Genomic DNA, 18,536 nt, shown 5'->3' with positions numbered 1-18,536 from the left:
TAGGCCTAATGACTCTGATGAGTATAATAAGGAACTGTACAGGGAAATAGAGTGGGCCAGTAAATCAGAGAGTCTTATAATGGGAGATTTTAATTTCCCAGATATTGACTGGAATTTGGGGGCTGGTCACTCACACACTAGCAGGGCTTTTGTGGATTTATTGGATGATTGTTTTCTACATCAGCATGTTCGGGAGGCAACTAGAGGGAGTAATACTCTTGATTTGATTATCAGCAGTGATTCTTCATGCATTAAGAATCTGCAGATAAATGAACCACTAGGTGGCAGTGATCACAGTGTGCTGAAGTGGGATTTACTCAAAGAGGTAACTACCATTAAGGGTAAAGGGAAGGGTTATTGCTTCCGTAAAGGCGACTACGATGGACTGAGACAATATTTAAATTCTATACAGTGGGACCAACTGATGATGTTACCAACAGCAAATTCAAAATGGGAAGCATTCAAAGAACTTATCTTGGAAGCTACTAGGCTTTACATACCAACTAAGAAATATTTTTCAAGGTTAATGGATGTCAGATGAACTAATGAGGCATATGGCAGAGAAGAAAAATGCATGGGATACTTGCAAATTAACACATGACACAGAAGCCTATGATAGATACAAGTTGATATGCAACCAAGTTACAAAGGAGGTTAGGCAGGCGAAGGCAGATTACGAGAAATCCTTGGCAAGGGATGCAAAGAAAAACAGCAAAGAGTTCTTTACTTATGTAAACTCTAGAAGGAAGGGGATGAATCAGATTGGTCCACTTGATATTGATGGGTCAACTGTTGATGATCCTGCTCAGGTAGCTAACAAACTAAATGAATATTTTGCATCGACATTCACACATGAGGAGTTATTCAGCGAGGGGAATGCCAGAGGTGTATTCAACTCTAGGAGTAAGCTACAGAATCTTGAAATAACTGGGAGTAAAGTGGAGGAGAAATTGTTGAAGATAAACACAAGAAAGGCACCCGGAGTGGATGGGATCTATCCAGTTATATTAAAGGAGGCAGCAAAGGAAGTAAGCAAACCCTTAGCCATAATTATGAGAGCTTCCTTGTACTCAGGGGAGGTACCCATAGACTGGAAATGTGCAAATGTGACCCCAATTCACAAAGGAGGATCAAAGGCTGACACAAGTAATTATAGACCTGTGAGCTTAACTTCTGTGCCAGGAAAATTAATGGAGGCACTGGTTAAAGAAGCGCTGCAGGATCATTTAGACAAGACTTCAGTTATAGCTCGGACACAGCATGGTTTTGTTAAGGGGAAGTCTTGCCTGACCAATTTGATTGGATACTATGATGCAGTCACAAAAGAACTGGATGCAGGGAATAGCTTTGATATTATATACTTGGATCTTAGAAAGGCTTTTGATACTGTTGCACATGGAAGACTGCTACACAAATTGGAGCAGTGTGACATTGGAGGCAAATTGCTGCTATGGATAAAGGGATGGTTGAGGGGGAGAAGACAGAGAGTGGTAATCAATGGACACTGCTCATCGTGGACTAATGTTATTAGTGGAGTCCCTCAGGGCTCAGTGTTGGGTCCATTATTGTTTTCTGTATTTATAAATGATATTGATGATGGTATATCAAGCTTAATGTCCAAGTTTGCAGACGATACAAAGGTTGGCAGGGTTGTCAAGGACACTACTGACACTATGCTGCTACAACAGGATCTGGAAAGGTTGAGCAGATGGGCTGAGAGGTGGCAAATGAAGTTGAACATTGACAAATGTAAAGTACTACACATGGGAAACAGCAACCCCAGAGCAACATATCAACTCTGTGGTACTACACTGACAGTGGTAGAGAATGAAAGGGACTTGGGGGTGGTTGTGCAGGCAGATATGAAGTTCTCTGAGCAGTGCAGATGGGCTGCAAGAGTAGCTCATGGAGTATTGTCAATGATATACAGGAATTTTTCCAGCAGGGATAAGGAGGTGATTATTCCCTTGTATAAGGCAATGGTCAGGCCACACCTAGAGTACTGTATACAGGTCTGGAGGCCTCATTTCAAGAAGGATGTAGAGCTGCTGGAACGAGTACAGAGAAGGGCAACAAGATTAGTGAATGGAACAAAGGGGTGCTCTTACGAAGAAAGGCTTAAGTTTTGCAAATTACAGTGTCTGGTGACTAGGCACCAGCGAGGTGATCTGATAGAGGTGTATAAAGCCTTGAATGGTTTGAACATGCTCAATGCTGATGGGATTCTTCCTCTAGCTCAGAATAATCACCTGAGAGGGCATAAATTCAAATTGAGGAAAGACAGATGTAGGATAGACGTGCGGAAATTTGCCTTTAGCCAGCGGGTGGTTGGTTGGTGGAACAGACTTCCATCCCTTGTCGTGGAGGTTGATAGCCTAAATAAGTTTAAGGCTCAGCTGGACAGGGTTTTTTTTTTTTTTTTTTTGGCTGATGCTGCATAAGCTTGCTTTCTTGCATCAAATGCCTCTACTAATGCTAATGCTAATGCTATACTCCTAGCATTGGTGTACATGCAAGTATACATGCACCTGTTTCTGCTCTTAGTTACCCTAACACAGCCCATGTATTTACTTGTTCCACTATGACTCCCAGCAGTCCTGGAAATCCTCACTGCCTTACTTTCCAGGCTGGTACTCAATTGCATTTCAATAGAAGCAGGAATTGCAAGAATCACTTTCACATCTGCCAGTGGCTACTGTTAATCTATTAGTCCGTGTACCCCCCTGAAGCTAGCAGTTTTTCGACCCACCTAACTTTACCTCGATAGCATCAGCAAATATTTTTGCACCCTTTCTATTTAAGTGCATCCCTGTAGAAGTAGTCTCTCCTGTTAACAAGCACAGACTAGGCTGAGAAAAATTCTACCCCTTGAGCCTTGCACAATCTCTCCAGGACCGAATTGATCGACAAGACTCTCATCATATACTCCCTCCTATCGTGTCTGGGTAGAATTGCAGACACTTTCAAATTCAGCCCTAACTCACGGCTTTTTTCAGCATTGACTTGTACTTGTTAAGTAATTTCGCCGGTCTCCTACTCTTAATATCATTAGTTCCAACATGTACAACAATATCAAAATTAATTGATTTCTCCATTACTCTTTCTAAAGTAATTGAGAAATCAATTAACCACCAACTCTTAAACTATCTAGAACCTTCCGTTTGATCAACGATCGCCAGTATGGATTCCTTCAGTGTCGATCCACTGCTGATATTCTGGTTTATGTTACCCATTTATGGACAAATTCAATGGAAAAGTTTGGTGAAACGCAATGAGTTGCCCTTGACATCTCAAAGGATTTCGATCACATTTGGCATAAAAGTATTCCAAACAAGCATCCATCTTAAAGTTTGCCAACTGTTTTTTTGTAATTGGTTATTCAGTTTTCTCTCCGACTGCTCACTCAAGGTGATGGTAGATGGTTCTCTGTCTTCTAACTTCTCCACTAATGCTGGTGTCCCCCAATGTTCAGTTCTTTCCCCCACTCTTTTCCTCTTATATACTAATGATCTTCTTCCATTGACTGCAAATCCTATCCATAGTTTTGCTGATGATAGCACATTGCATTCCACTTTTCAGTTTGAGAAAACTTGCCCTGCTCAATCAGCTTTAACTTCTTGAATATCCACTACCAATTCCTTAAATGCCGATCTCCAGGTAATTTTCCAGTGGGGCAAAGACAACTTGTTCATTTCAATCCTTCTAAAACTCAGTCCTCTCTTATCTTGCAAAAAGGATTCTTCTACTCCTATACTTATCTTTGGTGAAACTCCGATTTCTAGGCAAGATGATATATTTCTTTTGGGGATTACCCTGACTTCTAATCTCTCTTTGTAGAAGCACATTGCTTCCTCTGCTTCTAAAAAACATGTTTTTTCTTTCGATCTGGGCATCACTTTTCTTTCAAACAGCTGTACAAGTCAGAAATCTGCCCTACCATGGAATATTGTTCCCACATCTGTGGCGGTGCCCCAAAAACCTCTCTCAGGCTTCTAGATTCCAATCAAAAGAGGGCAGTTAGGTTAATTAATGACTCATCTCTAACAGGGTCTCTCCACTCTGTCTCATAGACACACTGTTTCTGCAGCATGCCTTTTCTGTAGATACTTCCATGGGCACTGTTCTTCTGAATTGGCTTCTATAATTCCCGCTCTCTCTTTCAAAACAGTCCCAAACATGTGCTGCCACCAGCCAACATCCATTTACTGTTCATCTTCAAACTCATAGGACCAGCTCTTCATCTTCCTCGTTTATTCATTCAACTGCCGTTTTCTGGAACAACCTTTCTTCGTACGTTTTTCTTGAAAATTACAGTCTACAGAAGTTCAAGTTTAATGTCAACAAATATCTTCTTTCATCTTCTCAACCTCCAATCCATGCAAGGTTCTAATACCTCTTGTGTTTGGGGCTTTCATAAAAAAAATATATATATATATTTTTGTCTCCACCCATGTTGGTGTTCCAGATGTCTCCTAACCATTACCTTATACAGTGGATTGATCACCTGTTTGTCTCTGCTGAAAAAAATTTCTATATATTACTGATAGAACCCCATGAGGTGTTCTATCAGTAATATATTTCGTATTCAACTGTACTATTACCGGCTAGATCCTCCCCCTAGAATTACTATAACACTTCATTATATGAAACATGCACTTATATCTTGGCTAAGTGTGATAAGTTAAACAGCAACTTGTAGAATTGTTTCAAAAGTGTAACTGGGAAGAATGAAAATGGAAACTATAGGTCAAAATGTTCTGCATTTATAATTCTTAGAAATTGTCTTTGAAAAACTCATAAATGAACATTTACTTTCCATATATATCAACACATAAAATAGTGGGAGTAGAAAATTGTTCTGCTGTCACTATTAAGTATTTTGATGAAAATGGTGTAGTGTACATTACTAAATATTCCCATAACAGTGCTGCAGAAGCAATCTGAAATTATTGGGGGGGGGCAGACTTTTGTGCATCAGTTGCTTTGGCCATGGTGTGCCAGTTCTGGTACTTTATTGCTTACCTTTTCTCTACAACTATATGTTCAATGGTTGATTTCTCCTAGCAACTTGGGCTTTTCATCCAGCAAACAGGCAAACCAACCAAAGAATGCATGCAGTTTTTAGACACATACTGATAAGTTGTGACTTTAGTTGTCACATTCTAAACAAGCCAATCTCCTTTCCTTCCTTTTTTTCCACCCTTCTCTCCAGATAACAGTTAACTGCAACCTTGATTGAAAAGGCTTTTAAGAATTCCTTCATTCTCTGACAGGATTTGAGCCTAGGCCACTCCAAATGAGTGGCAAATGGTAAACCGACATGTATACAAGCAGGCACATAACTTCCTGCCATGGATGACATTGGTGTGCTCGTTTGTATTCAGGTTGCATGATTGCAGGTCCTTAGGGGAATGCAGTGGGTGTAATGTACCTGGTTGCTCCTGATTGAAATGGGCCCACAAAGCTAAACAGGCTCACCCCAGTCCCTAGTAAAAAAACCACTGAGAACCTAATATTCATTCTTGCACCTATGTCTTTAAATCTAGGACTGATCCTGCATGATTAAATCCTTACACCAGAAAATGATATGTATAGCCTCTTGTTAATTGGGTTCTGGTATTATCAAGACTGTTCTGGTGTTATCAAGCTGCCATAAAAGTTAGTTACAGTGGAGTTAAACTCTGCTTGCCACTCAATTGCTGTGCCAGAGTATAAAAAGGAACTTTTAATTTTAATTTAATTTCCTTGAAATTATATTATAAACTGTTTCTTTCTTTTTTTTTTACCTGAAGCAAACACCTAGTAGCAACAGCTCCCCCATGATTAGTTTCTTTGCCGACATTGAGATGTCCACTTGGAGAATTATTTGTAAATACTGTATTCACTTTTAGAAGGGCAAATATTGGGAAAAAATATATTTTATTGCATATATCTGAAACACAAATTCACAAGTGCTTTCTAAACTTAATGTCTGTGTAGAATAAATTTACTCATTGAATTCGAAACCTCATACAGTTACACTCCTTATTGCTGATGTTATGGCAGTCTGAACTTTCAGTTTCTTCAAAGAGCTCGGCATCTTTAATTCCATCAGTGATATCACTGATTTCATATTTGTTGAAAGATGATGTTTCTAGAGAGTAGTAGTTTTATTGATCTTTATCTTGGCAACAAAGGACAAGTTCCATTGAGGTATGAATAAGGCTTCATTCAGATATTCTATGCAACAGCGATATAGTCTGAGCTGGGAAAAAAAAAAAAAAAAACTATACCACTGCATGTACCTAATATACATGCATTTACTTTGGACCATGAGATGCAGACAAACTTTAGGTATCTTTTTCCAGAAAAAAAAGTGCATCTTGTGGTCAGGAAAATATAGTAATTATAAAATACAAATGATTTAGATAATTACAGAATGATTAAATATATTTGTAAATAATAATCAGTTCTCTCCCTCACACAGTTAAATTTTGGGGGTAATTAATTTTTTTTTTTTGTTTTGTATATAAAACTCTTGTTTTATTTATATTATCTTGTTATATTTTCTGCTATTTTCTTCCATCAGCTCTGGAAGAAGGGAATAAGGCAAAACATCACCACCATAATTACTTTTTTAGATATAACAACTTTAATCCACAACAGATTCATATTTTTCCACATAGCTTGTGTTCTTTTTAGGTATAAATTACACTCTTGGTCACTTTCTGTATCTTTAATCTTGCATTTATGTGGTGGTTTATTATATAATATCATATAAATGCTAAAAATGGTCACCAGACTAAAAATGACTAAGACAAAGCATTTTTTTTTTTTTCAGAACTACTCGGCCATGTGAATAGTTTACTAACACTGGCATTTCTATAATTTTTACCTTATGTGATTGAATATATAGTTTGTACTAGTTGTAAAAAAAAAAAAAAAAAAAAAATTCCAAAATGCCCAGCTTCATTTGATCTTCAAAGGGCCAGTGACTGCTATATGTACAAGTAGTAAATAAAACTACTATATATAACAACTCTGTTATAGCCAGACCAACTTTGCACAAGAATTCAGCTATCTGGTTATGAGCTTTCTGTGTTATACACTGAGTGACCACTGAATTATGACCACCTACCTAATACTTCGTAGGTCCTCCTTTTTCCCTCAGTACAGCAGCTATCTGACGTGGCATTGATTCAATAAGATGTCAGAAGCGTTCAGGAGGTATGGCCAACCAAGCTGTGTGTAATGCGGTCAGCAATGCAAGTATGGAAGTGATTGATGTATTCAGATGCCTGATATGCCTTTCCATAGTGTCCCACAAGTGCTCTATGGGATTGATATTAGTGGAGTTCGGAGGCCAATTGATATGCTGGAAGTCAGAACTGTGTTCCTTAAACCATTCCTGCACAAGTGCCCGATGACTCGGCACATTGCCGTCTTGGAAGACACCATTGCCATTCGGGAAAAAGTGTAACATAGCGGGGTGTATACAGTCAGCAAGCAGTTGACGATAGCGGAGACCACTGATACGTTGTTCCACATGCACCAGGGGTCCAAGTTCCTGCCAGTGACACATGCCCCACACCATACAACCGCCTCCACCAGCCTACACTTTTGATACCATGCATGATGGATCAAGAGCCTCATGTTGTTGATGCCAAGTCACAAGACCATCGACAGTGTGGAGTAAATAACATGACTCATCCAATCAGCACACCTTCTTCCAGTCTTCTAACGTCCAACTTGCATGCTCTCTGCACCAGGCAAGTCTTTTACGCCAATGAACCTTGGTTGGGCGTGGATGTCATAGGGATTGTCTGCTGGTATAGCCAATACGTGCGAGTGTGTGACGCATGGTCATGGCAAATATTGTTCTGGGTTGGTCCATGTTGTATTGGGTAGTCAACTCTTGAACAGTGCTGCGCCTGTTTGCCTGTACGAGTCATCAGGCCCGGCGCTTGCCTCTAACATCAGCCTTTGGCTGACTTTTGCAGTTTTGCCATCAGATCTTTGTTTGACCATTTTGACACCAGTCCTGGTACATTTTAACTACGGCGACTCTCAAACATTAGCATTAGCATTAGTAAAGGCATTTGATGCAAGAAAGCAAGCTTATGCAGCATCAGCCAAAAAAAAAAAAATAAAGTAAAATAAATAAATAAAAAATAACCACTTCCACTTCACCCCTCTGTTCGTTCGAAATACCTGTCCAGCTGAGCCATAAACTTATTTAGGCTATCAACTTCCACGACAAGGGATGGAAGTCTGTTCCACATACCAACCACCCGCTGGCTAAAGGCAAATTTCCGCACATCTATCCTACATCTGTCTTTCCTCAATTTGAATTTATGCCCTCTCAGGTGATTATTCTGAGCAAGAGGAAGAATCCCATCAGCATTGAGCATGCTCAAACCATTCAAGGCTTTGTACACCTCTATCAGATCACCTCACTGGGATTTAGTCTCTAGACACTGTAATTTGCAAAACTTAAGCCTTTCTTTGTAAGAGCACCCCTTTGTTCCATTCACTAATCTTGTTGCTCTTCTCTGTACTCGTTCCAGCAGCTCTACATCCTTCTTGAAATGAGGCCTCCAGGCCTGTATACAGTACTCTAGGTGTGGCCTGACCATTGCCTTATACAATGGAATAATCACCTCCTTATCCCTGCTAGAAAAATTCCTATATATCATTGACAATACACCATGAGCTACTCTTGCAGCCCGTCTGCACTGCTCAGAGAACTTCATATCTGCCTGCACAACCACCCCCAGGTCCCTTTCATTCTTTACCACTGTCAGTGTAGTACCACAGAGTTGATACGTTGCTCTGGGGTTGCTGTTTCCCATATGTAGTACTTTACATTTGTCAATGTTAAACTTCATTTGCCACCTCTCAGCCCATCTGCTCAACCTTTCCAGATCCTGTTGCACCAGCATAGTGTTAGTAGTGTCCTTGACAACCCTGCCAACCTTCGTATCGTCTGCAAACTTGGATATTAAGCTTGATATACCATCATCAATATCATTTATAAATACAGAAAACAATAAAGGACCCAATACTGAACCCTGAGGGACTCCACTAATAACATTAGTCCACGATGAGCAGTGTCCATTGATTACCACTCTCTGTCTTCTCCCCCTCAACCACCCCTTTATCCATAGCAGCAATTTGCCTCCAATGCCACACTGCTCCAATTTGTGCAGCAGTCTTCCATGTGCAACAGTATCAAAAGCCTTTCTAAGATCCAAGTATACAATATCAAAGTTATTCCCTGCATCCAGTTCTTTTGTGACTGCATCATAATATCCAATCAAATTGGTCAGGCAAGACTTCCCCTTAACAAAACCATGCTGTGTCTGAGCTATAACTGAAGTCTTGTCTAGATGATCCTGCAGTGCTTCTTTAACCAGTGCCTCCATTAATTTTCCAGGAACAGAAGTTAAACTCACAGGTCTATAATTACTTGTGTCAGCCTTTGATCCTCCCTTGTGAATTGGGGTCACATTTGCTCATCTCCAGTCCATGGGTACCACCCCTGAGTCCAAGGAAGCTCTCATAATTATGGCTAAGGGTTTGCTTACTTCCTTTGCTGCCTCCTTTAATATAACTGGATAGATCCCATCCACCCCAGGTGCCTTTCTTGTGTTTATCTTCAACAATTTCTCCTCCACTTTACTCTCAGTTATTACAACAGTTCAGCCGTTTGGGAAATCGAGGCACCAGCTCATCAAGCTCCCATAATCTGTCCTTCATCAAACTCCAATAAATCTTTCTTTACCCATCAAACTCCAATAAATCTTTCTTAACCATCATTCTCAGAATTTTGCTACCTACTGAACCACTGAAACCTTATCTGTGCTGCGTAGGTCGACTAACTGCGCACTCTCGTGCCTCACGTGGTCGACGGGTCGCATTCACTTTTCTTAAGGGTGGTCATAATTCAGTGATCACTCAGTGTATATATCCTGTATAATATGATATCCTGTATATATACTTATAATATGCTGACTGTGTAAATATATCTCATTTTTTTTTTGTTTTTACATATATATAGTTCTTCCTCAGGAAGGGCCAACTATTCAAGGTAGTCTTGCAAAATATGAGGTTGGGGACACATTAAATATGACATGCAGATCAGGTCCATCAAAGCCTGCAGCAGTTTTAAAGTGGCATATAAATAATAAAGAGGTATGTAACGATCTTTTAGTGGTAAACTAAATTAAATGTGTATATAAATAATATTACTGTAAAAGGTAATTTATGTAATATTACATTCAGATTAAGATGACTCTTGTAACCTGCTTAATTATACTTTTGATGACCTGCTTTTTGAAGTTTGGTGTAATTCACATGCACAGGCTTTTTTTTCTAGACAGCTACCAATTATAATTGTCATGTAGAAATAAAAAATAATTAGGATGGCAGCAAGAAGCTCCTGTAAAACAAATTCACAGTCATAAAGTTAACAAGATACAACTAATAACTTTCGAGCTCTTTCAATAGTACTTAAAATAAACAAGTCTTATTTTTATCTTCCACAATCTCTACTGTTACAGATAATATAAGGACTAAATTTATTTTGTCACAATCCACTGCACGACTCCGTAGTCAGGTGGGAAGGAGCAGCAGTGAGTAGCACACGCTTCCCTGATTAGACCATGGTTCGAGCCTGTCACCACCAAATACAGAGGATGTGGAGAGGTCAGGGAATGACCACTGCATATTCCCGGAGCAATATGGCCTTAGTTGCTAATGCTCGTAAAAACCAAATAACTAACAAAAGTCACAACCCACCAAATTTCAAAATTTAATCTGTTATTTATGAGATTTTCCAGATATTGACTGGAATTTGTGGGTTGGTCACTCACACGCTAGCAAGGCTTTTGTGGATTTATTGGATGATTCTTTTCTACATCAGCATGTTTGGGAGGCAACTAGAGGGACCAATACTCTTGATCTGATTATCAGTAGTGATTCTTCATGCATTAAGAATCTGCAGATACAGGAACCACTAGGTGGCAGTGATCACAGTGTGCTGAAGTGGGATTTACTCAAGGAGGTAACTACCATCAGAGGTAAAGGGAAGGGTTTTTGCTTTCATAACGGCGACTATGATGGTCTGAGACAGTATTTAAATTCTATAAAGTGGGACCAACTGATGATGTTACCAACAGCAAATTCAAAATGGGAAGCATTCAAAGAACTAATCTTGGAAGCTACCAGGCTTTACATACCAACTAAGAAATATTGTTCAAGGTTCAGGCCTAAATGCATGTCAGATGAACTAATGAGACATATGGCAGAGAAGAAAAATGCATGGGATACATTCAAATTAATGGGTGACATGGAAGCCTATGATAGATATAAGTTGGTCTGTAACCAAGTCACAAAGGAGATTAGGCAGACAAAGGCAGATTATGAGAAATCCTTGGCAAAGTGGGGAACTAATCTTGGAACTAATCTTGGAAGCTACCAGGCTTTACATACCAACCAAGAAATATTGTTCAAGGTTCAGGCCTAAATGGTTGTCAGATGAACTAATGAGACATATGGCAGAGAAGAAAAATGCATGGGATACATACAAATTAATGGGTGACATGGAAGCCTATGATAGATATAAGTTGGTCTGTAACCAAGTCACAAAGGAGATTAGGCAGGCAAAGGAAGATTATGAGAAATCCTTGGCAAAGGATGCAAAGAAAAACAGAAAAGAGTTCTTTACCTATTTAAACTCAAGAAGGAAAGGGATGAATCAGATTGGTCCACTGGATGTTGATGGTTCAACAGTTGAGGATCCAGCTCAGGTGGCTAACAATCTAAACGAGTATTTTGCATCTACATTCACACATGAGGAGTTATTCAGGAAGGGGAATGTCGTAGGTGAAGTAAACATTGGCAGTGAGCTAGATTATTTTCTAATAACTGAGAGGAAAGTGGAGGAGAAATTGTTGAGGATAAACATAAAAAAGGCACCCGGGGTGGATGGGATCTATCCAGTTATATTAAAGGAGGCAGCAAAGGAAGTAAGCAAACCCCTAGCCATAATTATGAGAGCTTCTTTGGACTCAGGGGAGGTACCCATGGACTGGAGATGTGCAAATGTAACCCCAATTCACAAAGGAGGATCAAAGGCTGACACAAGTAATTATAGACCTGTTAGTTTAACTTCGGTTCCAGGAAAATTAATGGAGGTACTGGTTAAAGACGCACTGCAGGATCATCTGGACAAGAATTCAGTTATAGCTCAGACACAGCATGGTTTTGTTAAGGGCAGGTCTTGACTGACCAATTTGATTGGATACTATGATGTAGTCACAAAAGAACTGGATGCAGGGAATAACTTTGATATTATATATTTGGATCTTAGAAAGGCTTTTGATACTGTTGCGCATCGAAGACTGCTGCACAAATTGGAGAACTGTGGCATTGGAGGCATATTTCTGCTATGGATAAAGGGATGGTTGAGTGGCAGAAGACAGAGAGTGGTAATCAATGGACACTGCTCAACGTGGACTAATGTTATTAGTGGAGTTCCTCAGGGTTCAGTGTTGGGTCCATTGTTGTTTTCTGTATTTATAAATGATATTGATGATGGTGTATCAGGCTTAATGTCCAAGTCTGCAGACGATACCAAGGTTGGCAGGGTTGTTAAGGACACTACTGATACTATGCTGCTGCAACAGGATCTGGAAAGGTTGAGCAGATGGGCTGAGAGGTGGCAAATGAAGTTTAACATTGACAAATGTAAAGTACTACATATGGGAAACAGTAACCCCAGATCAACGTATCAACTCTGTGGTACTACGCTGACAGTGGTAGAGAATGAAAAGGACCTGGGGTAATTGTGCAGGCAGATATGAAGTTCTCTGAGCAGTGCAGACGAGCTGCAAGAGTAGCTCATGGTGTCTTGTCAATGATATACAGGAATTTTTCTAGCAGGGACAGGGATGTGACTATTCCCTTGTATAAGGCATTGGTCAGGCCACACCTTGAGTACTGTATACAGGTCTGGAGGCCTCATTTCAAGAAGGATGTAGAGCTGCTGGAACGAGTACAGAGAAGGGCAACAAGATTAGTGAATGGAACAAAGGGTTGCTCTTACGAAGAAAGGCTTAAGTTTTGCAAATTACAGAGCCTGGAGACTAGGCATCGGCGAGGTGATCTGATAGAGGTGTATAAGGCTTTGAATGGCTTGAGCATGCTCAATGCCGATGGGATTCTTCCTCTTGCTCAGAATAATCACCTGAGAGGGCATAAATTCAAATTGAGGAAGGACGGATGTCGGATAGATGTGCGGAAATTTGCCTTTAGCCAGCGGGCAGTTGGTTTGTGGAATAGACTCCCATCGCTTGATGTTGAAGTTGATAGCCTAAATAAATTTAAGGCTCAGCTGGACAGGTATTTCGAACGAACGGAGGGGTGAAATGGGAGTAGTGGTTGTTTTTTTTTTTTTTTTTTTTTGGCTGATGCTGAATAAGCTTGCTTTCTTGCATCATATGCCTCTACTAATGCTAATGCTAAAGGATGCAAAGAAAAATAGAAAAGAGTTCTTTACCTATTTAAACTCAAGAAGGAAAGGGATAAATCAGATTGGGCCACTGGATATTGATGGTTCAACAGTTGAGGATCCTGCTCAGGTGGCTAACAAGCTAAACGAGTATTTTGCATCTACATTCACACATGAGGAGTTATTCAGGAAGGGCAATATCGTAGGTGAAGTAAACATTGGCAGTGAGCTAGATGATTTTGTAATAACTGAGAGTAAAGTGGAGGAGAAATTGTTGAGGATAAACATAAAAAAGGCACCTGGGTTGGATGGGATCTATCCAGTTATATTAAAGGAGGAAGCAAAAGAATTAAGCAAACCCCTAGCCATAATTATGAGAGCTTCTTTGGACTCAGCGGAGGTACCCATAGACTGGAGATGTACAAATGTAATCCCAATTCACAAAGGAGGATCAAAGGCTGACACAAGTAATTATAGACCTGTTAATTTAACTTCTGTTCCAGGAAAATTAGTGGAGGCACTGGTTAAAGGAGCACTGCAGGATCATCTAGACAAGAATTCAGTTATAGCTCAGACACAGCATGGTTTTGTTAAGGGAAGGTCTTGCCTGACCAATTTGATTGGATACTATGATGTAGTCACAAAAGAACTGGATGCAGGGAATAACTTTGATATTATATATTTGGATCTTAGTAAGGCTTTTGATACTGTTGCACATGGAAGACTGCTGCACAAATTGGAGCAGTGTGGTATTGGAGGCATATTTCTGCTATGGATAAAGGGATGGTTGAGTGGCAGAAGACAGAGAGTGGTAATCAATGGACACTGCTCAACGTGGACTAATGTTATTAGTGGAGTTCCTCGGGGTTCAGTGTTGGGTCCTTTGTTTTCTATATTTATAAATGATATTGATGATGGTATATCAAGCTTAATGTCCAAGTTTGCGGACGATACAAAGGTTGGCAGGGTTGTTAAGGACACTACTGATGCTATGCTGCTGCAACAGGATCTGGAAAGGTTGAGCAGATGGGCTGAGAGGTGGAAAATGAAGTTTAACATTGACAAATGTAAAGTACTACATATGGGAAACAGTAACCCCCAGAGCAACTTATCAACTCTGCTGTACTACACTGACAGTGGTAGAGAATGAAAAGGACCTGGGGGTAATAGTGCAGGGAGATGTGAAGTTCTCTGAGCAGTGCAGACAAGCTCCAAGAGTAGCTCATGGTGTCTTGTCAATGATATACAGGAATTTTTCTAGCAGGGATAGGGAGGTGATTATTCCCCTGTATAAGGCAATAGTCAGGCCACACCTTGATACTGTATACAGGTCTGGAGGCCTCATTTCAAGAAGGATGTAGAGCTGCTGGAACGAGTACAGAGAAGGGCAACAAGATTAGTGAATGGAACAAAGGGTTGCTCTTACGAAGAAAGGCTTAAGTTTTGCCAATTACAGAGTCTGGAGACTAGGCACCGGTGAGGTGATCTGATAGAGGTGTATAAGGCCTGGAATGGTTTGAGCATGCTCAATGCTGATGGGATTCTTCCTCTAGCTTAGAATAATCACCTGAGAGGGCATAAATTCAAATTGAGGAAAGACAGATGTAGGATAGACGTGTGGAAATTTGCCTTTAGCCAGCGGGTAGTTGGTTGGTGGAACAGACTTCCGTTACTTGTCGTTGAAGTTGATAGCCTAAACAAATTTAAGGCTCAGCTGGACAGGTATTTCGAACGAATGGAGGGGTGAAATGGGAGTGGTGTGTTTTTTTTTTTTTTTTTTTTTGGCTGATGCTGAATAAGCTTGCTTTCTTGCATCATATGCCTATGCTAATGCTAAGGTCACATCAGTTTTGTGTAAGACAATTAAGTATGTGACAGTTTAGTGCATTCTGTTCAAGAATTTTTTGTATGACAGTGCTAGGACAAAAAGCAAACTTTTGACACACAAACAAAAAATTTAGGGAATGTAGGGCAGTTCTTGATATATTTTGTCAGGCAAACTATCTCCGTTAATTTTAAAATGTATAATATAACTTTCCTTTGATACTTTTTTTACAAAATCATCATAATAGATGTGCTTAAGGTTGGGAAACAAGAAGAACTTTGTTCATGTTGAACTTTCATTTTTGTAGTTTATAATTTTCTTTCACAGAATTAAATGAGAACCAGGTTTCAGCCCCTCACAGATTGATTCTATATTAAACTAAAAAATGAAAGCTAATTTTCTATAGGTCAAGGCAGTGGCTCTAATCTTCAACTACTCCCAAAGAAAAATCATGGTATGTGCATGCCGAATGATATTTAACAGCTATGGTAAGAAACATAGCAGTTACATCCTAAATAAAGTTAGCAGTGATATGGATTTCAAATGAAGGCAAATTTAAAATCTCCAAAGTGAAGCAATAATAAATACAGTACTTTTGAAATAAAGAAAGAAAAAAAAAACCTTAGTAAAGAAATCTTATAATGAAAAAAGTCAAATAATATATGAAAACATAAGTAAAAAAGTGACCTTATTTCAAAAGCCAATAAAATAGTTTTATTGGCTTTTGAAATAAGGTCAAAATAAAATTTGAAATAAGGCAAATTAAACATAAATATCCTTGCTAGCAGGAATAAGGATGTGATTATCCCATTGTATAAAGCTATGGTCAGGCCATACCTTGAGTACTGCATACTGGTCTGGAGGCCTCATATTATGAAGGATGCAGAGCTGCTGGAATGAGTACATAGAAGGGCAATGAGATTGGTGAGAGCAACAAAGGGATGCTCTTACCAATAAAGGTTTCAGTTATACAAATTATAGCACCTGGAGACTAGGCACCTATGAGGTGATCTGATTGAGGTGTTTAAGGCTTCAAATGGTTTGAGCAAGCTAAGTGGTGATTCGATTCTTCCCTTGCTCAAATTACGCTCGAGGGAGCATTAACTTGAAAGTTGAGAAGGATGATTGCAGAGTGAATGTACAGAAGTTTGCCTTTAACCAGCGAGTGATTGCTTGCTGGAACAAACTTCCACTGTTGTTGTAGAAGTTGATAGCTTAAATAAATTCAAGGAAGAATTAGATAAACTATTGGAGCAAATGGTTAGGTGAAATGGGAAGTGTTTTTTTTTTTTTTTTTGTTGATGCTGTATAAGCTTGCCTTTCTGCATCCTATGGCACTGCTAATGCTAATATTATTTAAATATATTAATAATATTATTAATATAAAAATAAAATATGTATAAATAAAGTTTTAACAACATGCAGTTGAACCTAAAACCTATGGGAAAAAAAAAAAAAAAAAAAAACTTCAGAACTGAAACATACTTGAAAACAGGGCTAATTTAAGGAGCTCAAGAAGCAGAAGAGTGAAATTTTGTAAGGGTGCCAAATTTCAAAATGATGAAACCATTGAATTGTAGCTTGAAGGAGTAAAAAAATGGAAATTATTAAAAAAAAATTAAATTAAAGACAGATTTTGTTGATATGATGCCATTGATCACAGGGAATTACATTTTTTTCTGAAAAACAGCATGCATCCAATGGCGAGTCATAAATTACATTATTCCAGATCAGTGGTAAACAGTGCAATTTGCTTCAGAACCCCTTAAGTTTTAGCACCAAATTTTGTCATCTACCATAATGCTGCAGTCAGTATTGATCAAATACTGGTCTCCACCATAATGCTGCAGTCAGTATTGATCAAAGTAGGTTAGCTTGTGGATATTGAAGTGAGCTGCATGTTAACCTTTAAATAAAATTTAAATCTACAATGCCTGTTAAATGTTTGTTTCACACAAAATATTTTTTTAGAATTAGGAGTTTTAGGAATGCTGATGTACACCAAGCAGAAATTTCAATATAGGATTTTATGCAGAAACTATATATATTACATGATAGACATTGAAAGCTTCATTACATCTTGATTATTCACATACACAGTGTTCTATACCTGTGAGCGTATAGGACACTGTAGTAGTAGAGGTTGATCCTAGACTATCAGCCTTAGGCTTATGCGCTTGGATAGTCACAATAGAAAAACATAATATAATGTGCTATTAATATCTCAAACTGTTTTAATACCTGCATTGAAATAGTACCCTAAAGGTACTGAAGATTTATTTATGTTTCTTATCTGATTGAGGATTTTTCAGTGAAGTGGAACACATTTCACCGTAATAATGTAAAAATCCACACAATTCCAGTTTTTTTTTTTTATATAAAAACCCCCAAACACGAGAGGTATTAGAACCTATAGTACTTAGTACCGTGCTTGGGTTGCAGGTTGAGAAGATGAAAGAAGATATTTGTTGACTTTAGACTTGAACTTCTGTAGACTGTAATTTTCAGGAAATATGTATGAAGGAAGGTTGTTCCAGAAAACGGCACCTGAATGAATTAACGAGGAAGATGAAAAGTTGGTTCTGTGAGTTTGAAGTTGGACAGTAAATGGATGTTAGCTGGTGACAGCACGTGTTCAGACTGTTTTGAAAGAGAGAGTGGGAATTATAGAAGCCAATTCAGAAGAACAGTGCCCATGGAAGTATCTGTACAAAAGGCATGCAGCAGAAATAGTATATCTATGAGACATCGAGTGGAGAGACTCTCTTAGAGATGAGTCATTAATGAACCTAACTGCCCTCTTCCGAATGGAATCTAGAAGCCTGAGAGAGGTTTTGGGGGCAATGCCCCAGATGTGGAAACAATATTGCATGGTAAAGTGGATTTGCGATTTGTACAGAATAAACAGCTGTTTGGAAGAAAAGTAACACCGAGAGCGAAAGAGAAAACCAAGTTTTTTTTTAGATGCAAAGGAAGCAATATTTGTAATGTGCTTGTGCCAAGAGAGATTAGAAGTCAGGGTAATTCCCAAAAGGGATATATTATCTTGCCTAGAAATTGCCACCAAAGATAAGCATAAGAGCTGAAGAATCCTTTTTGCGAGATATAAGACCGGACTGAGTTGAAGGATTGAAATCAACTAAGTTGTCTTTGACCCACTGGAGAAATTACCTGGAGATCGGTATTTAAGGAATTGGTAGTGGTTTCGAGAAGTTGAAG

At 39.0% G+C, this 18,536-nt stretch overlaps 1 protein-coding gene across 1 annotated transcript in view; it reads left to right on the top strand.

Annotated features, from left to right (window-relative positions):
* The window catches only part of LOC150077963 (uncharacterized), a 288,588-nt gene that overhangs the window by 206,429 nt on the left and 63,623 nt on the right, over positions 1–18,536 (top strand). Inside the window, exon 4 of the mRNA XM_090384876.1 lies at positions 10,040–10,173. Within this exon, the coding sequence (XP_090241002.1) occupies positions 10,040–10,173 (134 nt within the window). The remainder of the gene's footprint in view (positions 1–10,039; positions 10,174–18,536) is intronic.

Source organism: Mastigoproctus giganteus, chromosome 11, assembly GCF_048544385.1.
Source record: "Mastigoproctus giganteus isolate SK-2022 chromosome 11, ASM4854438v1, whole genome shotgun sequence".
NCBI lineage: Eukaryota > Metazoa > Arthropoda > Arachnida > Uropygi > Thelyphonidae > Mastigoproctus > Mastigoproctus giganteus.
This window is presented reverse-complemented; position numbering and strand designations above follow the sequence as displayed.